Raw genomic sequence first — 24239 nt, 5'->3', positions numbered from 1 at the left:
TGCTCAAATCGCATTAAAATAAAGCAATAAGCCCCAAGAAGCCATGGGTTACAGTTAATTTCTAATAGCTAAGGGAAGTTGTTAGGCACGTGGAAACAATGTAGTTCCTCAGAAACAATTGTGGTTCCAACAAAGTGTTTGCCAAGCAACACACTGAAGTAAACAAAGGTGTAGTTTGTAGTGTAATTTACAACAGCTTCGAACACAGCCCAATAAGAATCAAGGACCGGAACTATCCGTTTTATAAAAAGCTTAAGCTAGACCTGCCAGTGCATATGCACTGTCCTAAGTATGCATCTCAGAACGCTGACTGATTCTACAGTAACCAATACTTAGATTAATATTTAATAATTAAGCAGAAGCTTTTATCTCAAATGACTTACAAATGAGAAAAAAAATTAATAGAATAGAATAGAATAGAATAGGTAAGTGTTCAGCTGCTCAAATTGAGATAGACATGTCATTCCACCATCTGGGAGCAGTCCAGAAAAATGTCAGTGAGAATGACTTTGTGCCTCTTTGGGATAGCACCACAAAGCTTCATTCACTTGCAGAATGCAAGCTTCTGGAGGGCACAAAAGTCTGAACTAGTGAGTTTAGGTGTGTTGGTAAAGATCCAATGGTTGTCTTGTAGGCAAACATCAGTACCTTGAATTTGATGCAAGCAGTATTGGCAGCCAGTGCAAACTGATGAAGAGAGGTGTGATGTGGACTTTCTTTGGCTCGCTGAACAGCACTCTAGCTACTGCATTCTGGATCAGTTGCAGAGGCTTGAGTACATGCTGGAAGAGAGCATGACAATAGTCTAGTCTGAAAAGAACAACAGCTTGGACAAGGAGGACAAAGTGTATGTTAAAGTCACCGACAAGTACCAGAGGAGTACCCTCCCTGAGGGAAGTTTGAGAGTAACATATCCAACTCATCCAAGAAGCTACCCAGTTGATTTGGGGGAATATAAACAACTACAAAGTGAATTCTAACAGGGTGGGTAATAGTAAATGCATATGATTCAAATGAACTGTTGCCAGGCAGAAAGAGATCATAAAGGATCAAAGTTCCATTAATTTGAGATAAGTAGACCAGTACCTCCATCGCCTCCAATTGGGCGAGGGGTGTGGGAAAAATAAAATTAGTGGAGAGGACTGCAGGAGTGGCAGTGACCTCAGGTTTGATCCAAGTCTTAGTTAGGGCTCATGAGGGGGAGACTTGAATGAGTAGCAACAGATGATATAAAGTCTGCTTTGTTTACAGCAGACTGGCAGTTTCAGACACTATTTGGAATAGAGAGTAAATTAATTGCGGACATAGGGACAGAATGCAGATAGTTAGGATTGTGCTGCCTCTAAACGTACAGAGTGCGATAGATGTTAGTAGTGATAGTAGAGATTTAAATGAACATAGTGAGTAAAATTGACTAAACCAAGTAGATGAGAACAAGCTGTAAAAAAAGTAAAGAAAGGGTAGAAAAGCAATACTCAAGAGCCTTGTCAGTGTCCTTGCTCGGTGGAGTCGTGCAGGTAGAGTCACTGGTCTTTACACTCGTTGGTCTTCAAACAAGGGCCGCCGCAGCTGTTGCGGTTTATTAAGCAATCATATACTTGCCTTATACCTCATTATTCAATTATGCTTTACCTCTTAGCAAAATGAAATTGAAAAGCCACAGGATACACATAAGAACAAACGCGACTTCAGCAAACGTTTAACACTGTAAACATAGTAAGAAAAACAATGTATCCTAGCAACAACAACAGCTAAAATTTACTGAGAAAGGAAACAAAACAAAACACTTACAAGCTGATGTCCTCTTCAGTTGCTTCACTGCTTCTTCTAATAAGCACTTGCAAACACGGTAAATAAGTACTTTACCTGGCTTTGGCCATGCCTTACTACTTATCAAACAAAACTGAAAAGCCACAGGATACGCACAAGAACAAACGCAAATTCAGCACATATTTACCACAGTAAACACAGTAAGCAAAACAATGTTTCCTAGCATGACAACCACACTAACATTTTATGAGAAATATTTTTTTAACTTACAAGCTGCTGTCCTCTCCAGTTGCTCGACTGCTTCTTCTGGGACCGGCATCTGCAGTTACGCGATGACTTCTCCGATTAGCGATTGGCTATTTTATTCACAAGGCCAAGATACCTTCGATAGAGTGACCATATTGAGCATCGCATTTCTCCCCATTCTAAATTATAACGACACGTCTTGGGTATTCTATAGTCTTTGATTTTTGTTACCTGGGTTAGCAGATCAGTCTGTACCCTAACCCCCTCTAAAATCTGCAAACCAGACCACTCTAACCAGCAAATCTAAAGTTGTTCTGACAGATCGGTTGTTTCAGTGTCTCCAGTTTTGTTTATTCAGAGGTCTGTTTTCAGTATGATTGTTGTTGTAGATTCTGTTCTTTGACTGGGAGCATTTCAAGCCGGCCAAATTCATTTAACATTTGAATCTCTGTATATTGTGATGCTACAGTGATGATGGTCATGACAAGTCATATCAGTTTTTTTTTTTCTCAGAAAGAAGAATGTAGTTTAAGGATATCTGTCCAGCACCATTTGCACTGAAGTTCTTGCTTGAGCATGCAAACAATTTTCGCTCTGATTAATAGTGCAGAAATGTTGTTTATCTATTTTGATGGGAACTGGTGGGAGGCCAAATATACTGTAGGAGAGTCAAGACTGGTTTGGAGCATACAGCCCAGGCAAATAAAGCACAGACTTATAGGGTTAGCTTCTGATGCCTCCAAAACAGGAGCTGGGTCAGGGTTCTGCTGGAGAAGTATATGGATCTGACAGACTTTCGTACAGCAGGATGTGGTGTGTTTTCCAAATACGGGTAACATGCCAAATGAGCAGGCTGTCCCACTGCTGAGTTTATTTATCTTTGCACAGCAATGCCAGATGTGCGAGAAAGGCTTAAATATGCATGTTGCAGCAAGAGGTAAGTGAATAACAGAGGTATCAACAAAGTTTCAAACTCAGTTTTTTGTGTTTGACACTGACTGAAGAAACTGCACAAATGAGCTGTGCTCCAAAACATAGAGAGGTGACGTGTTGCCTTTTGTCTATGTAAGGTGCTGTTAACAGAGAAGAAAAGTGCACACACACACTGTGAACACACACCCAGAGCAGTGGGCAGCCATTTATGCTGTGGAGCCCGGGGAACAGGGCACCTCAGTTGTGGTATAGCCAGCCCGAGACTCGAACCCACAATCTTAGGGTTAGGAGTCAAACTCTCTAACCATTAGGCCATAACTAACAATGAAACAGAACAACAAAAAGCTGAACACATAAAACCATATCATCAACATCTCTCTTGTTTTTCTACAGATTTATATATGTACTAAGCACATGCATTCTGCTAAAGTACAGAAAAAATTCTTGATCGGCCAAGTGAAATGGCTTTTATGTGGAGTGATAGAAAATCTAGATGACCAAAATTGGATGTAGCCAGTCACATCCGTCTGAGTGCGGTGTACAGTTAAATAATCTGCCATAGGCTAGATGACTAGAACAGCCGTTGTGCTGGGAGTGTTCCAATAATGAAATGCCTCTTTAGGCAGCTCACTGGGTTTGGAACAGAGAACATGTAATGACAGAAGCAAGTGATTTAGTGTAAACATTGAATAATGCAGTAAGAACAGACAAACCATGAAAAATGTCTTTGCCATCACAGAGATCAACAATGATTGACCAGAACAGACATTTAATAATCATTCTTCATTACTTAAGAGGGGAATACCTGATTTAACTAAAACCTCTGTCTGGGCATTACAGCTGTGTTAAAATATCACAACAAATGAGTAAGAAGACCCATAAAAGACATAGATATAGGAGGCACATCATGAGGCATCACATCATTTGACTTGTTCCGCTCAGAGCTCTGGATAGCCTCTCACAGGGAGAAAGCAAAGAACCGATAGATTTTAACTCAGGTACTTTGACCCACTTCCCTGCTTTATCACAACCCTAACTAGGATGAGCAAGATTTGTGTAAGCATCAGGACTTCATATGGAAAGAGAAAGGATTAATTGAAGCAATGTGTTAGTGGCGAGGTATCTTTGGTAGAGCAAAAAATTTTAAAGGGTTTTCAGAATTTTAAAGGGTTTTGGAATATAAAATATGATATGATGTGATGTGATATGGCAAGATTCTGAAGTGTGCATCCGATGGAGAGGATTTGTAAATGTAAATTATTTTCTAACAGAAGCAAAGTAATCACCTATTCAAAAGAAGTACCTACCAGTGATGCGTGGGTCAATGTATTAATAACCCGCACCCGACCGACGTTTTCAACTAACCCGCCCACAACTCGGACCGCAAAAAAAGGAAAATAAAATATTGTACCCGACCCGCTCCCTGACCTGCATTTTTTTTAGAGGTAGTAAATGCTCATCATTGCATCATTGGGCCATAGGCGTAGGAACTAGGCACAAATTTTGTCAAGAATTATAAAAAGAAATGTCAATAAGCTCATAATTTGTTCATAATTAGTCTAGTCTGGCTATGTCTATTTTGATGTTTCTGTTCAGCAGACAGTGAGGCTAGGGTTTGTTTCAATCAGTGCTCGTGAGCGTAGAGATAAAATACGGGCAATTGATTGATAAAACACTGATCAAAATTAAGATGCAATTTATACAAAAAGCAAATCTTTTAAAAAGAGTTTTCTATAAGACAAAACTTAATGAAGTCATCAAAATAATGTTTTACCAAAAACAGCATCTTCACCTTTTCTCTTGCCGCCTCCATCTCTACCTGCAGACTGAGCTCATGCGTCATCTTCACGCCAGTTATTCAGCCAATAAAGTGTAGGCCTATGTATTTCAAAATTGTGTCTAGTACTATATTAATTACAAAGGTTTAATTGGCATCTTTATTTCAAATGACCCGACCGACCTTGACCCGAATATCATTAAAAATATTTTTGGATGACTCGTAACCGCGGTCAACTGCGGGTGACCACTGGCACCTGCTCATTTTGGATCAACCCGTGCATCACTGGTACCCACACACAGAGAATGCTATTTTGGATGCAGCCATTTTATTAGTGAGCCATTGAATTATTCACTCAACTGATTCATTTAGAAAAATGTTGTGTTGCTCAGAGACGTGCAGTAGTTAATGTTGTCGTCGTGTTGAACTCTTTTCAAACTATTTCACTTGTAATCATGCTATGGACAGAAACAGTTGAAACATCCTTCAAAATATCTTATTTTGTGATGGAGAAAATAACAATGAACCCTACTGTACTTCTATCATCTATGGCCTTGTTTTAATTTGTGTTTCATTATGCTCTACAGTTTCTTAAGCCTACAATCATCTAGACTGAAAAAGCTGCGCTGTCTTCTTTTAAGTTAAACATTTAAAATTTACTATATACAATATGAGGAGAAATGATTCTCTCTAGGGTGAATCAATACATCTGAATGTGACCCCCCCCCACCCACTCGCTGTTGGAAGATGAATCTAACGTAATAAGGCACAGTAATGGCCCTCAACGTCGATAAATCAGAAATTCAATAGCGATTGGACCATTTCAATTGCTTTCTTAACGTAAGGTGCAGGGCCCTTTTGTTTGTCTGTGTCAATCATTAGTCTCAAAGTGGCTCAGCTCTTTGTCCTTCAAGCCAGCATCAGAAGAGCTCTTTCATTCTCAAGTACAGGGTAACTCCGTCATTTGCCCATTGAGAGGCATAGCTTCAGGCGCTCCATGTGCAATGAAAGCAGTTTGAATCTTTATTCACAAAACGTTAAAATGTAAAAAAAAAAAAGAAACTGGCCTCTGTGCCATCAGATTACGTAATTTCACGTAAACATGTACCATTTGAGCCTGTAAGGGATAAACATGCAGTATGTACAGTATTTTCAACATGCTGGACATTGTGCACATTTCTGTCAAGCATCTGTCCTTCAGTCACGTTAAATATCCAACTCATTTGGATGATTCAAAAATACTGGAAACTAGAAATGATTAATTACAAACTACCGCTCCATTTAATTCCTGTACACTTTGAATCCTAAGATAAATGTTAATGCTGCCTCTGTTTCAGTGCAGTCCATAGCAATGAGAAGCACTGTTTAAAATATATTAATTACTCATTTGCCTGAAGAGCACTGAATCGAGATTCATCATCAAAAAACAAAACAAACAAAAAAAAAAAGACCTGACCAAATTACAGTATTTTAAGCATCATTTATTATTGTTATTATTAAAAACCTATTAGTGGTGCTCATTTTGGGGTTTTCTCAGAGAATAGAGAATCTAAAAGGACCTTTCTGACCCTTCGAAGGCAGACAGGCTGTAATTTGAGCAGTGAGTGGTCCACTCACGTATAATAGAGGAGTCCTAGCGAGAACTGAAATGTGCTTTATCTTGATGCCAGAGCACTTTCTTTCCAAACAATCCTAGAAAGCCTTTTCTAAACTTCAGATGAACAGTAAATTATAGCAGTTATATTGTCCTCACCTAAAAGGCAAAACCTGCTTCTACAACCTTTCTATCTTGGTCTATCCTATCAGCTTTTGCCATGAAAAAGTAGGTTTGGTAGGTTCTTGCATCTTCTCTGCTGATAAGATACTTTTCAGTTACCATAACAGCTTCCCCTTGACATAAAAGCACACTCCTCTTGTGGCTTAAACACATAAGCAGGATGAGTACTTCATTTGACCAAGATGGAGAAAAGTCTGTCTAAAATAAAAAAAATTAAAAAAAACTCATTACACTGAAACAAAAAGAAAAAGTGCAATGTCCTCTGAGATTACAACTAACACCGTTAGATGGAGAGAACAAATAAGACGTAGAACAAATAAGACAAGCATTATACGCTTCATTAGCTGAGTAATGCAGTAGAAAGTAAAGAAGATCCGGTTTCAGAGTCTTTCGTCATATGATAATGTCGCTGCTGTAGGTGAGAGAATAATATATATATATAACTATTGACAGAGTCTGAGACAGGCAGCAATTTCAATTCCTGATCACATGGGGGGAAACAGCATCCATCACTTGTCACTATGCCTTTGAGCATCTCGAAAGATGTAGCTGAAGAACAGGAATGCTTTTCCCCAGAGGGATATAGAGGGAAAATAAGCAACAATACAAAAATAAATCAAATATTACAAAATAAAAGATCAAATAATGTATAAACCACTAATTTCTCTAAAAAAACAAACACAAAAAATCTCTTTCAGAAGGAAGCTGCATCTCTTTTGTTTACCTTGAGCTCATTTTTTTTTTCATTGAGAAATATAAACAAAAAAGTCACAAGAGAGGATATAATGTCCACATTGCTGTGATAGGCTACAATGTAAAAATAAATAAATAAATACATTGCTTGTATTTAATTTTATTTAATGTAATTTGCTGGCTTCTTTAAAATAATAATAATAATAATAATAATAATTTAAAAGACTGAATTTGAATATTAATATGCAATAATATTGTAATAATAATTGCTTGATGTAGTCCCTAAATAAAATAGAAAAATAATAAAGTTATTAATTAGTAGTTAATAATAATAATAATAATAATAAAGGTTTATAGTGTCTAATATGCTGTGTACCTGGGAACTTTGTAAAATATCAAATGTAACTGGTAAATGAATTTACATTGGACTGAAGATAAAACAAACACTGAGGAGAACTTTGCTTCATCATAGGTTTACCACACACCACTGCTGAACAATGTGTTTTAACTTACAGGCTCATTCGCAACAGACTGTTTTTGTTTTGCATGTTATCAGTGCAAAGAGTTTCCATTTTTCATGGAAACCCTTGAAATAATTTATATGGGATATGGGCTTTTGCATTATTTATTAGTTATTAATGCAATGGAACAAACTTTGCTTTTGCCAAAAAAATTGTCAAGTATATATTTCATTGGACATTGTTGGTTTTGCTTTGAAAAACAAAAACATTGTAAATGTATTACAAGATATAAAACATCTTGCCCATTTGTCATATTGTGCAATAGTTAAAACAAGTTAGAACAGGGAGCTCGGAAAGTTTTGTGAAGTTTTACGACTTCTAGACCCTATTCTTTCAAGTTTTTATATCATGTTGGGAACCCAACTGGTACAACAATATTGTTGCACTTCTCTGTTTGATTCCAGCAGTGTGAACAGATGTAATTATACATGTAAATCACAGCGGGATCTTTAGCTGTATGCTGATTAAAAGGTGTATTTACAGAGGAGGGAGGGTGTATGAGTTAAACTGTATCTGTGTTTAGTAGTACTAGATTCCACAGAGACCTGCTTCTAACTGTACTTTCTGTCTGACTCAAACTTTAGAGTGCAAGAAAGGGCACTGGAACAACAGTGTTTGCCAAGTGGGTTCTGAAGGAGAGGTTGCTAAGACTGGAGATAATGTCTGTAAAATACAATAATGATAGTGTGATGCAAGCCAACTTCTGTAATCATATTTTAATAGTAGGGTGGTTTCAGAAGCCATTGTTCTGCGGAGCTACCTTAAAATGTATGATCCAGTTCCAAGGCTGATAATTAATTTATGCAACTGTCGATTTAAACTTTTGTTCATTGTAAAAAAAAAAAATCCTCTTTGGATATATATATATCTTACAGACCACAACATTATATTATATAGATGCAATATACTTTTATTCAGATAATTTCTACAATCATTAATCATATTGATGAATTACAATAAAATCAACCTTTTAATTCTATGAATTTAAAATTATATGAACATAAAATTATGAATAAACATTTGGACATACAGTATGTCACCCATACATAAAATGCTAATGTTTTAGAAGCTGTCTATCTTTGCAACATATGAATATGTATGTGTGCTGGAGCCAACAATACCTAAAGTATGACTACTAATGAGATCAAGCACAGTTCTGTTCTAAACCATTCCGATAAGGTATCAAACAGCAAAGAAATGACCATAAATGTATATTACGTAAAGGACTGATGACTATATGTTGTGTGTGTGTGTGGGTGCTCAGAAACATCCGCTGTGTCTGTTCAATTGTTGGGCCACCCAGCAGTATTCCCAGATCTCCTGCAGGAGGAGGACAGAAATACTGCAAGTCAATGGCCTCTGTAAACTTTCCTGACAATGTTTAAAAAATCTTTGCAACAACAAATTGCCAGTGGTTTATTTATTGCCTTATACAGACAGAGATTGGAAGACCAAGCTATAAGAAGACAGTTCAAGTATTTGCGGAAGGTCTTGTTCTCTCTTATGCTTCACAGAGGACTTCCTGTCTTCTGTCTGACCCTCAGGATGCCTCTGAACCACAGACATGCTGCAGTCACGGTCAGCAACGATGATTAACTAATGGATGGAGGAAAAAAGAGAGAGAGAGAGAGAGAGAATGAAAGACAGCAAAAGAGAGAGAAATGGGCATGATTTCCCCTTATCTTGAAGAAAAAGCAGTGATGTGTGAAGCTGAAGATGCCTCTGAACATGCACAGACTCTGACACAAAACTCTGTCCTTTGTGTATTGCAGCTGGTCTCTTCAGGCATAAACACACACGCACAGACTTTCCCCAAAGTTTCACCCCTAGGCAAAACTATAGACTGACCGCACTTTGTTCTTTATGGAAAGTAGCTTCATGTTGGCATGTTGCTGTTGTGTTTTTGTGCCAAGGTCACGACTGGCTGATTTCCACACAAACTGTCAGATGACCCCTCACTCCATCAGCGGCTGCCTCAACGATGACTACCAAGCCTGCCTTACATCTTACACCAGACTCATTGGTGAGTCATATATAGATAGATAGATTCTAAATTATAAATATTTTAAATAATTTTACTACTATATTATACCACTATTAATATTATTATTTTATTTATTTTTATTTTTTATTTATTTTTTATTTTGTATTTATTTATAGCTTTTATTCAGCAAGTATGCATTAAATTTTTTGCATGTAAATACATTCAGTATTTTTGAACATTCTATTCATCATAGAACTTTTAAAGAAAAAAAAAGAAAAAGATGAAGAAGCACAACTGTATTTAACATCGATAATAGTTCATTGCTAAATAAATGTTTTTTCAGCAGCAAATCATCTTAGGCTATTAGAATGATTTCTGAAGGATCATGCGACATTGAAGGCTGGAATAATGATGCTGAAAATTTAGCTTCGCCATCACAGGAATTAAATACATTTTAAAATATATTAAAATGGAAAACAGTTATTTCAAATTGTAAAAATGCCTCACAATATGACAGCACTTTTGATCAAACAAATGCAGCCTTGGTGAGCAAAAAAAAAAAAAAAATCTTACTTGCTTTTGAATGGTAGTGTATAGAATAATATTTTAAAAATCAATCTAAACAGATCAGGAGAAAAGTACTATTAATATTTAACCAACCTTCTTTGCACCATCTTTAGTAAACATTAAAAGCATATAAAATATAATTAAACTAAATATAAATATAATAAAACACAACTTTGACCTATGAAAAGTAATGCTCATGTGCGAGTCAATTTAATAGTTCACTGTGATACACATTATTCAAATTACCTAGAATATTTCATTTTGTTTGTTTTCCCAATAGGTACAGATATGACTCCTAACTACATGGACTCGGGTCACTCAAACTTCTCCATCTCCCCCTGGTGTACCTGCAGAGGCAGCGGGAATCAGGAGGAGGAGTGTGAGAAATTTCTACAGGACTTCAGAGAAAACAACTGTCTCCGTAAGTCTTTTGTTATGAAAGCTTTTCTTCTGCAAAGTCTGTCCCTTCTAGCTCCACTTGTCACTCAGCTTTCAGCATTTACATTCAATTCAGAATATATACTCCGCTTTTTGATAAGCAGTTGAGGCTGTGGTACTTATATGAGCATGTGTCTGCTTAGAAATAGGTTTCTTTACTACTTTTTAATCCTGAATGCTGCAGCTAAGGTGACAATGTTTGAGACCTGCCATGTCTTGTATTTACTCTCCATTAGAAAATTCATTCCATGTGTGGAAGCTCTACCCACCTCCAGAATCATAAATGTCTGATTGTTTTGGAACTAATGTCATGCTTGTTGGCAGAAAGTAAACGTGTAGGCTGAGGCTAAATAAGGCTTCCAGCCTGACTTGTTATCATGTGCGGCTACAGGACTCCTTTTTTGGTATTTCATAGTGATAATGTGTCAGTTCAGTCATTTAAACTGAGCTTTTTTGCTTATTTTATAACGATTATCTAATTAAATGTATTCATTCATTCATTCATCATCTAGATTTACAGATTTTAGATGTAGTTAAGCATGTTCATTTCATAGCATTGAATACTCCTAGCATTACATAGACTAAATCTGATTATTACGGCTTTTAGTCTCTGTGTTAAGAATTTACATTTGTTTACAGACTTTCTGTATCAATGGTTATAAAAAAAAAATGCATATTTAGAAATAGGCAAATAAAATTATAATTATTAGGAAGCAAATAAAAGACAATCTAAGAAATTCCACCCAACATGTTTGATTGCTTGTCAGGAATATCTTCCAGAGAGTGAAATATGCAATAGAGCGGAAAACGAAAACATAAGATAATAAGCTACAGAGCTTCAGGCATTAGCTCAGCAGACATTTCTTCCGATATCCCACTGAGAGATAGGCTGAGAAAGATTTCTCAAAAGTCAAAATAAGCATGGATACAGTATCATTTGCATGGATTTCATGTAAATCATGGCTCTGTTACCAAACATAGTGTGACTGCTTTTTAAGGATTTGTAGGCAAACTTTCAGGTGACAGTTAACCAAAAGTTAACAATACCTTGTTATATGTGTGAATTGCAAGGTACCATTACATACTGTATATCCTTTTTAGCAAACAAGATCGCATAATAAACTGCAATATACATCGAAGATTGGCAGAGAAAATGTATGCAATGTTATAAATGTATGTCATTACATAGTAGAAAGCAATAAACACATTTGTGTCATGAGGTTTGATGTTAGCAACATGCTAATATGAAACTCTTTTGAATTCAATAGTCATATCTCCTGTCTGCTTTATATTAGCAGCATTATTCTTATGCTGTTGGAAAACTGTGGTTAGTGAACTTGTTGCCTATTAAGAGTGTTTTATATAGTAGACACAAGCTCATGGAGGCAGTAGATAGCAAGCCAGCTGACATAATTGTAAAACTGCCTGTGTGTGTGTGTGTGTGTGTGTCTTGTTTTTCTAGCAATTAACTGATTCCAAATCTGCAAGCTTTACAGAAGTAGCATTTAACTGAACTGCTGACCCCCAGATACAGATAAATATTCCTTGCTCCTTACAAACCCGGAGAAGACAACATTACTTTTCTGCTCAAGGGATCTTGAGAGTTGAAGTCTCTCTGACTTTCTGCGGAAACATTCTCTTATGAAAATGTGCTTTGAATCTATGGGTTTTCCCCCCCTTTCTCTTCCCACAGGAAATGCTATCCAGGCCTTTGGCTATGGGTCGCTACCCAAGCCTGATCCTCAGCCTACTACAGGCTCAGTGAAACCCGATCTTGAGCTCACTGCCAGCATCCCTAAAACAACTATGGAACTGGAGGAGCCCTGCATCATATCATCCTGTGCTAATTTAAACGTAAGTCAGATTTCATGTGATCGAGTAGTTTTGGCATTGTATATTGCATCGTGAATTTGAATGATAATGTGGATTTGAGTCAGTTATACCACAGTGAAAAAGAAGTGCCCTTAATTGTTATGAATACACACTTGTACTTTCAAAGACCATAGAGGGTCTATTTTAAAATTTCTATATAAAAAGTGTACTTTTTTCCCACAAAGATAAGCTTAGTAAGAAACTAAGGTGTTGTAGTCAATGATGCAGAAAGTAAAAGAAGCAGCTGTGTGAATGAATTAGAACATGTTGAGGTTAGTAAATATTTACATCTCACCACTTACAAAGCTGCATTTACAGAAAATCAACACACTTTCTTCATCTATTTTAGTCATACATATTGTAGTGAAATAACAGCAACATATTTACATATAGGAAAATTGTATGCTAACTGTCACTTTGCATTTAATTAGCATTTGATTTGACTTATTGACAATAGTCAAGCTATGAACAACTGTAGAATAAACAAACTACAAGAAATAAATTAGTTGACATTTGTACCTTTGTTTGGTTAATTGCAAATACACACACACACTGCTTTGCAGAGTTTTTCACCTGAGTGCAGAATACTCTCCAGAGATGTTGATGGGCTCATAATTAACATATTAAAGTTGAAAATGTAAAATGATTGAATGTGCCTCTGAAAACAGCACAAATAGACCAGACAGAATAATGTGTCCTCATGATTTGCCACACAAATGCACGTCACTATTTACACTGTATGATGTGTTCGCGCACATGTGTGTGTATCTATACATGCTGAGCCAGTAGAGCAATGCTTAATTTATTGTAAAAATTATCATTTGTGAATCATGCATTACCCAAGTAGAAAGTTTATAATTAGAGACTGCCTGAGGGGAACATTGTTAAACTTTACCATTCTCCAGAAAATCAGAAACGTGTCAGATGTACATCACAGATTAACCCCATAGCTGAAACTCAGATTTTTCTTCTGGTCCCACTCAACTGAAAGATGAAAAGTTTGCCATGGGCCATTTTTCTCATTCTGACAGGTAGAGAAAAAATGGGCAAAGTCTCGCTCTGTTTACTGTGTTTTAATTCCAGGCAGAGTTCAACATCACAGTGATTTTTGAAGGGGGCGCTTTGCTCTGTCTAGCAAGTCCAATAGCACTTAAAGTTTGCCTGAGGCAGGAAGGATGTTCCCTCACAGAATCTACATGTAGAAGTGGCATGTCTTGCTCATGGGCACAACCGAGGCAACAACTCTATTCGCCCAACACTATGAAATGTCTCCAGTGCTATATTGGTATGAATGATCAGAAATTCATCTGGTTATTCCTATCATGGATATTGTATAAATCATAGATATTGTAATTTTTAGTTGTAATCATTTACATTTTTTTTTTTTTTTTTTGCTTGGTCAACATATTTGTTTAGGTTATGGTTTAGTGATATGGAACTGTAATGCTGTCGACTTTATTTTGATAGTCCACTGTATACATTCTACAAACTTTAAGTAACTTTGCAACTACTTTTCAACTAGCAGTCATGAGAGAATTAGCAGGCTGTCTGCTTAATATCTGCTAACACTTTATTTTGATGGCTATAACTTTACAAGCACTCAACAAATTATTCGACTAACCCTAACCCTAACCTCAAAGTCTAGTAATATTCTAATGAGAAGTGTAGAGTAAATTAATGACAGTTAGTCGAAATGTAGATTCAGAGTTATTAGAATGTCTAATGCCATAGACTTAGATTTAGACATAGATGTCACATTCTTATTTTGCCTAATATAAGCCATATTAGAACTGTCAAAGCCGGTTCATGGACACTCAGAAGCAAGTTGACTGTCCGTCTGCAACCGTAGTTATACTGTATACCAGAGGATGCGCAAATTTCTGGAATCTGGAAAAGTTATTTATTTTTTTACTGATTGTGATGACAGATTGACCGTTCTAAAATGATGGCACGTTGGCTTGGACAGCCTGGAGTGGTTGAATATGAATCTACATATATATATATCTATGTTTAAATTGGACTATTGAAAGAAATCGAAGAATGTTCGTAAACCAGTCAGAAACAAGCATTCAACGGCCCTGTGGTATAAATGGCAATATTTACCTTTGTTGTTGTTGTTATTGGCCTAAACACCTTGTAAAAATATCATATGTGCCAACAACACAATGCACGAATTTGAATTAATTTAAAACATACAGTTTGAACCGATTCACATTAATACGTTTTATCAATTTACAGCAGGTAATTTCCCTAAAGTTAACGGAATAATCAACCCCAGGGCCCACTATGACTGTCTTTTCGAGGTGACCAAATATGGCAGTTATTGCATTCTCCAATGATACAGTCATGGACGTTGCCATTTTCTTCTTTAATAAGAGAATTTCTGATTTAAATCAGAGATGCTGATTTTGATTTAATGCTTTCAAATGGACAACAAAGAATCAGAAAATGATGCTGCCTTCAAGTCCACCTGGGAAATTCTTCCCATTCGTTACTATGGCATGTCCATCATTGAGATTTAGCCTAAACAAAGCAAACAAAAAGAAAAATGTACCATGTGAACAATATATCCAAATAACTGCATCTGAATTAAAAAAAAATACTACTTTTTTTGCAAAATCATTTATTATAATTCGAACATTCACCAGTATTACATTGAAAATAAGGTTTCCTCTCACAAAGCCCTGTGTACCAAGAAGACTGATTTTGTGAGTATTCATGTGTTGTATGTAGCAGTGCAAGGTGTCTTACTGTGCAGTTCTGTGTAAACAATTAAGACGTGTGAAAGTTCTAAAGCAAAAAGCTAACATGTGAATGAGTGGAAGAGAAATGGAGGAAGATGTTGAGAAGTGCAGGGAAGAGAGGAGGGCATTAGCAGAGCTGTGAACAGAGATCTGGGCTGATGTCAACAGGCAGCTGACACACATCACCGCTCTCGCTAATTAATTGGCTTTTAGTCACTGTCCTCTGTTTCTCCACCACCACCAACATCCCCGCCTGTCAACACACAATTTTGGTCCCTTCCTTTGTATCTTGCTTTGTCAGTCTGTCTGTCTCTCTCATTCACTCTTTGCTAGGCTGCGGTTCTGGCAGTTATGGCTTTTGCCTAAGCCTGCATCTAATTATGCATGTTTACACAGGAAACACTGAAAGTTCACTGCATGAGCCAATGCTAATTCAACACAATCACTACATTCATAGATCAGGTGAAATGGCACACAAAACAAAATAAAGAGACGTACCATACACAAACACTGATAAATAAAATGTTATTGGTAACTGCAGTAGTATTTATTTCACTTAAACATGTGAATAGTGCATTTGTAGATATGTTCATGAAAAGGAAGATATAAACATAATGGGGTAAATTTACTAAGACTGAATCGCACCTATTGATAGTGTTGTTTATTTGCATGGATAGTTTTTGCACCCGGTTCGCTAAAGAATCAGGCAATGGTGCAAAAACACAGGCTGAACGCAATTAGCACGATAAGCCAGTTCTGAATAGAATAAAATAAAATAAATAAAATAAAATAAAATAAAATAAAATAAAATAAAATAAAATAAAATAAAATAAAAAAACATTTTCCCACACTATAATTACAAATGAACTAAACTAAAATAACATAAAATAAAAAATAAAATAAATACAAAAACCTAAATAAAAAAATAAATAAATGTAAAAATATAATAAAATAAGTTAAAATATATAATTTTCCACAATGTTAACAAAATTAAGCTACCATCAAACAATCCATGCATACTAAATACATGAATATAAATACATATAAATATATAGCAATAGTAATAATACTGTATAAACATATATATTACAACATTTTAATAGATGACTTCAGTGAACATTTTGATTGATGACTCAAAAAAATCAGCATTTTGAACAATTCGTTTAAATAACACTTGGATCAGCTCTTTAAAATGTAAAAGTGCACTCAGTCATATCAAGTTTCTGCACATATGTGTGGTTATAACTCCATGTGATAATCATTTGATGAAAACACAAATAAAATGGACCAATCTTAAGAAAATGGCACATAATTGTTTAAGAATATACAACAAATTGTCTAATTTTCATCGACGTAGCCATGCCTGTATTGAAAATCAATATTATAAAAGACTTAAATACAAAGATCAAGCATCTTTTTGTGCTTGCTCAAACTAGTTTGGGGGTTGTTTATGAATAAGACATAGGGGTTTGCGGTGAAATCCCTCACACTCTTTAACAGCTCTTATAATGCACTTACTTTCACAACATCTTGAAATCACTCATTATAATAGTCCTTCATGCTTTTCCTTTTAATCAGGGGAGGAGAGATTAAGATCGATTCAGTCTCGGGTAAACAGTTTTGTGTGGAGAGAAGGCTGACTAAGGGAGCGGGACACAGCGGACACAAATTGAGGCACTAAATCCCAAAGGGATACAGTCTCTGCCTCCCGGACGTTGTATGTGTCATGTGGCCTTTGGGTTTTCTGGACTACAGCACCTGATTAAACCAACAGCTTTGTGAGAGGCAAACAGATACAGGGTGTTGCTGCAAGAATGCGATTTTAATTATAAAACGCTGAGAGGTGTTCTTGATATCTTTAGAAACAATTCAGCACCGAAACCAGGCATCGGCATTGTTCACATGCTATACTTCTGTCCTATCTTGAAGGTGTCTGGAGATGATATCATCTCCTCTAAGCCTCAGTGGTCTTATTGCAAATGCCAACCTGGCCGCGCAGATGTACTCCAGGCCTTGCTGAAAGGTCTCAGTCTTTATTCTAACGTAATTGAAAACAGATTTATTGGATTAGGGCGAGTCTGCATCTGTGCGAGTGCGCTAGTTCAATCCCACCCTTCTTTGTCATAAACAATACCACACTGACGTCTTGACAAACAAGCTTTGATGACCTTGTTTGGGAGTGCAGAATTTTACAGTGTGCCATGCAGGAATAAATATATAGTTACATGAGTCAAAAGCAATGGAATGATTTTTACCTCCTTGTAAAAGCCTTCAAAAGTATGAGACCTTATGAGAATTCAGCCAATTAAAAGAAAATGGGCAAAAGCGATGGCTTAAAATAAAACAAAATATGTAGAATGGGACAATATGTATGGACAATCTGTATGGACTCTATCATACTATTGGCAGGAAATGTAAATTTTCTAGGTTTTAGTAAAAGCTGATACCATTAAATAATAATAATAATATGTTTTTTATATATATAATTTCACACATTTTGAACCAACTTTGTATTGTTACTTTGTCAGTTGTACAATGTGTACTCTTTTACATGCACCAAGATGTTGCATTATTTTTGTACTTTTTTTAATCTCACTGTATCTTAAAAATATATCATAAATTATAGCTTTTGTCATTATTTGTAATCAAAAAAGCGGAAGTAAAATCTTTTGACAGCTCCGGGGCTTTTGCGAAATGTAGATATTGCACTTCTGCAGTTTTCGTTTAGAATTGTTTATGCAGGGTGTGTACAAAAACAAAGGAAAGATGAAAAAAAGGAAAGAAATAAAGAAAAAAAATATATATAGCTGTAGCTAGCTGTAACAAAGATCCCTCTGACTTTTTCAGCTCTGCACAAAAAAAACGCATCTCTTTGAGCAGAAGCTTAAGAACTGAGTGAAATAATGACATATTTTGATTGATATTCCAGTAGTTCAGATAAATCATTCTGCATCAAGAGCCTCATCAGTCCGTTCATTACACTTCACAGATCTGTAGAAGAGTCTGTGTCTCTTGGAACTTTTCTGTCAGACATGTTACATTATTGGACTGGATCGCTATATTCTGGAGGTTCTAACCCCAAGAAATCTATAAAGAATAAAAGAGTGAGCCTGATAGCGCTTCACATAAGCCTCATTGTCAGATGATAGATAAGATAGACATGCATTACTGAGGGGTAATGTAGATCCCTCAAACAAGACAGTATCGTATTCTACTTAATTCCATATCTGAAGGATAACCTTATTTCCTTGCAGGAACTGGATTGCTATCCATCAAAAGACTACATCTGCGGAAGTGAGGTAAGAAGTGCACCCAGTGAGTTGGGGCATTATCTATAAGTATCTCTTGCTTGTGCATGAGAAAAAAAGGCTTGATGACTATTGCGTCCAGAGGCAAAGCACAACTGCATGACTTTATTGTAAATATGTTGTAATCATACATATCCAGTGTACAGACACTTGCTCAACATGTACTGCAAAAGCTTTAGGTCAATATTACAACACCTGTCCAGAAAACTGAGAAACATGTAAGAAATTATATTTAGCATAATTTAGATTTTCATCTTTCATCTAGATTTCTTTTGTATTCTGACATTGTTTTCATAATGATGATTATTAATAGTAATAATAATACAATAATATAAATTTGATTTACTGTAATAAATTAAAAGCTTTATTCATCGAATTGTAAGTTATGCAACAAAAAAAAAAAACATGATGGTAGTATTTGTCAATATATGCTGTATATGTAGAAATAATGTCAGTTACATATAATATATCAAATAAATTTGCACTGTAGTAGTAGTAGTAGTATTCCAATAGCACACACACACACACACACACACACACACACACACACACACACACACACACACACACATATATATATATATAATATATGAGTGTGATACAATAATGTTTTCCAGCATGACCTGGAATTATTTTCATGAGGTTTGCATAGTATCTGGTGTTTCGTATAATCATAATACTAATATTATTTATATTGTTTTTTTCCTGGCAGGTTCCTGGCAGTCCACCTAACACAAGAGTAGAGTACCCCAGAAATTCAAGTCCAGGCACAAAAGCCCTAACGGATGTTTTGATCCTCGGTCTATTGTTTGCTCTTGGAAACCTCGCTATATAGATCTACGTGAGCTTCGTAAGCCAGCGCAGTGAGGAAAAGGCTGATGGGAACCCCCTCATGATCATCTTCAGACCAAACTAATGCCTCTCTCCTCTACTGAGGCTTTCTTTCTTTCTTTCAAATAAACACCGAACAGAAAGAACACAGAGACTCATATTGAAAAGACTGCTGCATCCTTGCCATGGCCGAAAGAGAATGTTGCATACCAAATGAGCAAACGGCCAAGAAACAGATATTGCGTACTTAGCCGCTTGAGTCCAAAGTATGGTGCCTGATTGGTGGACCTGCCACTTAAGGCACAGAGCTTTCCGATCTAGTGCACTACTTCCTGCCGCCCACACCACCTATAAAAAGGGCGTCTCGCAGCTCCCATCAGGCCTGAATTACCTGTTGTCTGGCACTGGATTACACCATCTCTGAGAGGCATTCTCCATCCCGGCCCAGTGCCCATTTATTGGATTTGCTACGCTCTTCTTTGACAGCTGCTTTAGCTTTCTCATTGCGATTATTCTCTTTTGGTTCTGTCTTTTTTCCTTCTTTTGTCCATCAGTCGAACAGGAGTAATTACTTTCCCGTGGTTCTTTTAAACGTGAAGTGTTTGAAGTTTAAATCTGTACCCTGTTGACACAGTGCGAGGTGGATGTCAAGGGCGCTCGTTCTATACTTAGTTTGACATATTTGAAAAAGGAAAGAGTGTCGAGATGAAGTTGATGAAAATGTACCAATGGATCAACAGAAGAAGTAGATCTATACAAACGGCTTTCGTGTGGGTTTACAATGTCAATGGGCTGCCCACACATGTACAATTTTGTCTGTGAATATGAATGTGTTTCTTTCTAAAAGTACAGCTGTTGATTATTATGTGTTGTCTTTAACTGAATGATGACGAGACTCTAGAGAAAGCAGTGGGAGTGACAAGAGCTGAATGACTGAGGAAGACCTGGAGGTGCTCATTCCACAAATCATTATTAGTCATACCATAACTGGTCACTGGTGAAATGGAGTTCTATACAAGAAAAACAAGGATGGCTAGCATTTTGGGACATTCATTGTCATGTGAATCATTGTGTGCAATTTATGATGTGGCCTTACTCTTTGTTTTTGTTTTTAGTTGCTGTGCAGAGAAGGTCGAGTTTTGATGTTCACAATGTTTCTAAAAATGGACTCACACCGATTCACAGGTTCAGTAAATGCACTAGATATTAACTCTCATAAACATTCCAAATACTAAAGTTATGAATAAAACAGACATTGGTATATATATTTGTATATACACCAATGTCTATATCAATGTAAAGTTCAAAACTATAAAGATTTATATATTGTGCCCTAGGCTTGTTACATACGTACCATTGCAAAGCAGATGATAAATAGGTTTTGTGTAAATATGGCACTAATGGGAAATGGAAACACATTAAAGATATGTCGTATCAGTGGGAATCTGTCCGTGAAAACATCAAAACATCAACAGGCAATTTTTTTTTCATTAAAAGATTATTCAATACTTTAAAGTACTAAGATTTATGAGTACTCTGAGATTGTTTCTTAAAGGATCCAATTATTTAATAATCAGCTCTATTTTACCAGATGCTCAAAAAAGAATTTCTTCTCATTTGGTGTGAATGTCCCTAAAATATGTTGAAACATCTGGATATATATACAGTATACACACACACAAACACACACACAATATATATTATTATTTTTTTTATTTATTTTTTTTAGGGGGCCATTATGTCAAAAGACAGGTTTGTCATTATTAAATGAGAACAAGCGCATATTAAACTGTTAAGAAAAAATATCCTGTTGCCAGACACTGACATTGCGATTCTTGCTTCGAAGTGATTTTCAAGGGAGGAAACAGAAGTAGTAGTAAAAAAAAATATGTGTGAATTCTCTGAAAGGTGCCAGTTTACATTTAGTCTTACAACCTTTTATCGAAAAGATAAAGTGATTTTGAATCTCACTGTACCTGAGCTGAAAGCATCGGCCATATGCTCCCCAAAAACAGCACTGAAAGAGTACATCAAAAAGGCCCACTGGGGTTTGGATAATGTTGTGATAGAAGTGCGACTATTGAGTTTGTGTGTAGCTTACATGTACAGTACGTTTGTGTATGAGATTTTTAGCTATGGTTGGGAGGGGAGGGGATTTGGTATCAAGTAGAGACCATTTGAATGACAAATGTAAGCTTCAGATGCAAAGAAATGAACTATGAAGAAGAGCAGCATTTCACAGAGACATTCATTGATGCTTTTGCTGTGTCACATGACTTTGATAAACCATCGTGATTTGATCACCTCTGGAATTAGCAGAACTCTGCATCATCTCATCACTGCTTTGATGTAAGGGTCACCTCCCTTTGTAGACTGCTGTGAGGTCCAGATATGCTAATGCTGTGCTTGTTTCCTGATCAATAAAGCCACTTCAGTTTTTACTGCTTTCCACATTTGTTATATAACTGTGTTACATCACTGTGTTGAGGACATCCAATATGAACAAAAAATGGCATGTTGCAAATGTGATACTTAGGATGATAGTTAAACTGGTCATGAACTGCCATTTTTTTATTATTTTGTACTGTTCTCTGATGTCCACTTATAATGTAATCATGATTGTTCAAAAAATAACTTTGGAATCATTGGAACGCTATGTTTGAATAGGCATGACACATTGCAGACAGCCTTGTCTGACAGCCTACATCCTTCATAGATGGACGCAGCTGTGATTTAGGTTAAAAACACATAAATACAAAAGGTCTGTAATTACAGACAAAGGAATAGTAATCACGTAATAAAAACAGTTACTTACACTTATGTAATGCGACATTACTGTCGAATCCAATATGTTGGAACAGCATCGTCCTTTAGCTTCAATTTTTCAGAAAATCCTGCATGGAACTGTGCCTTGTTTGTAAATTAATTTGTGGTAAAATGAAGGACCGAGTTCGTACTGGTACTAAAAGGTTAATGCTCTATTGTGTTTGAAAATACTGCACAAATACACTAATTCCTAAACAGCAGTGATAACTAAACTAAACAAGAGATAATAACACATTTGGTAAAGCAACCATGTCATTTAGCTCACTTCTTTAAGTATTTGAACTATTTAATCAAGCCTTGTACCAAATGCTTCACATCTCAAGCACAATGCTGTACGAGGTGTGCTACCGAGCATGTTTACTATATCAGAAAAGCCATACATGGTTATGTGATGCATTGATGTGATGGTTAGATTATGTGATACATTTTCTAATAATCTTTCTCTCAAATTTACATTTATAATCAGACATGTACAAAATGTATAATTTTTGCAACATTGTTGTCACCAAAAAAGAATAAGAAATATAGAGATGTTTATTATTGTTGTTTCAAACAGGCTTCCTAAACATTCCCCTCTATTCCATTGGTCAGTCCAACAGAAAGCCCCGCCCCAAACTCACACTATTGGTTGAGGTGTTGCTGTTGTCGGAAAGGTTGTAATACTCAAACAAACAGTAAATTGAAAATACCACAGCACCACGATATAGAAACAGTTTGTGTTTCTGCTTATTAAGCTGGGGGAAAGTATTTTAAGCTTAGCATCAGAGTTCACCTGTAATAGAGAATAATAACCCTATTAGTTAAACATTATGAAAACATTTTTGTCATAAATATTCCAGTTTTCAGCAAAATCGTGTGATGGATTCTAGCTTTCTCAACGTCAGGCACCAGTTCTGAATTATGTTTTATGACTGCTGGTCTCAGCTTTTTATATTGTACTGATATAGTGTAATATAAGCCTTTGAGACAGTCCCATTGAGTTAAACAAAGAACAGATTGCATCCCACTTTCCTTTTTATTTGCCAGCTCAATATGATTTATTGCACAGCGTTAAGATGTTATCAGGTCATTTTGTCCAAACTTTATCTCAAGAGACATTTTCATTTGTGAGCAATTTCTTCACTGGCCATTTTATGTATTTATTTATTTTAATCTTTGACACACATTTAAAATAAAAAGGATTTGACATAGCTTTGAGTATCCATTCGGGATTCACCTTCATTATGCAGAACTCTGTCCGAGAAGGGTCTATATTTGAAGCTGCCTTTCCATAATTAAGTCTAAAAATGGATAGCTTGTGCTGTAGGTTATGTTTATATATCCTTTGTCATTTTTATTTTCATCATTTTATCCAAAATGAAATACATCTGCAAGCAAAAAACACCCAGACTGAGGCTCATACACTTCTGGAATATCAACAAAGCACGTTTTTTTCCGGCAAAATTTTCATAAATGAGAGGCTAATTAGTTTCTACAGCATACAAAGTGTATTCAAACACTCTGTTTGCTCACTATACGTGACGCCCCTGTAAATTAGCCTGTTAATACTCCAGACAGCAATACTGAGGAAGTGATAACCCTCTTTTATCTAGACTTTTATTTATTTTATCAATCAAATCCAAATATGTCTTGGAGAGTGGAGATGAGAGGCGTGTGATGTAAAACTTCCAATCTGAACATGAGTTGAGATTTTGCCTGTACTTGAGTTTAATGGCATTGTCAAAAGTGATAAAACAAGAGACAAAGCAATCCAGAACCCCCTGCTGTTCAGACTGTGTTTGGTTCAGCTTGTGACAGCTGCATTTTTTCACTTTGAGTTTAACTCAATTTCTATCCAGCATGTCTGTGCATTCACCGCGTCTGATCTTAAAGCACAGAGAATATGTTTAGAGACGTTTCAAGAATCTGAAAACATTCCAGCGCTGCCGGTCACTAATTCTTATTGAAGAAGT

General features: G+C 36.1%; 1 protein-coding gene across 1 annotated transcript in view; it reads left to right on the top strand.

The window, feature by feature from the left end:
* Nucleotides 1-21902, top strand: part of LOC128018461 (GDNF family receptor alpha-2) — a 64522-nt gene extending 42620 nt beyond the window's left edge. The window contains exons 5-9 of the mRNA XM_052603959.1: nt 9631-9740; nt 10549-10689; nt 12400-12560; nt 18577-18621; nt 19343-21902. Of these exons, the coding sequence (XP_052459919.1) occupies nt 9631-9740; nt 10549-10689; nt 12400-12560; nt 18577-18621; nt 19343-19465 (580 nt within the window). The 3' untranslated portion in view covers nt 19466-21902. The remainder of the gene's footprint in view (nt 1-9630; nt 9741-10548; nt 10690-12399; nt 12561-18576; nt 18622-19342) is intronic.
* Nucleotides 21903-24239: the final 2337 nt, after the last annotated feature.

The sequence above is a fragment of the Carassius gibelio genome, chromosome A8 (assembly GCF_023724105.1).
Source record: "Carassius gibelio isolate Cgi1373 ecotype wild population from Czech Republic chromosome A8, carGib1.2-hapl.c, whole genome shotgun sequence".
Classification (NCBI taxonomy): Eukaryota; Metazoa; Chordata; class Actinopteri; order Cypriniformes; family Cyprinidae; genus Carassius; species Carassius gibelio.
This window is presented reverse-complemented; position numbering and strand designations above follow the sequence as displayed.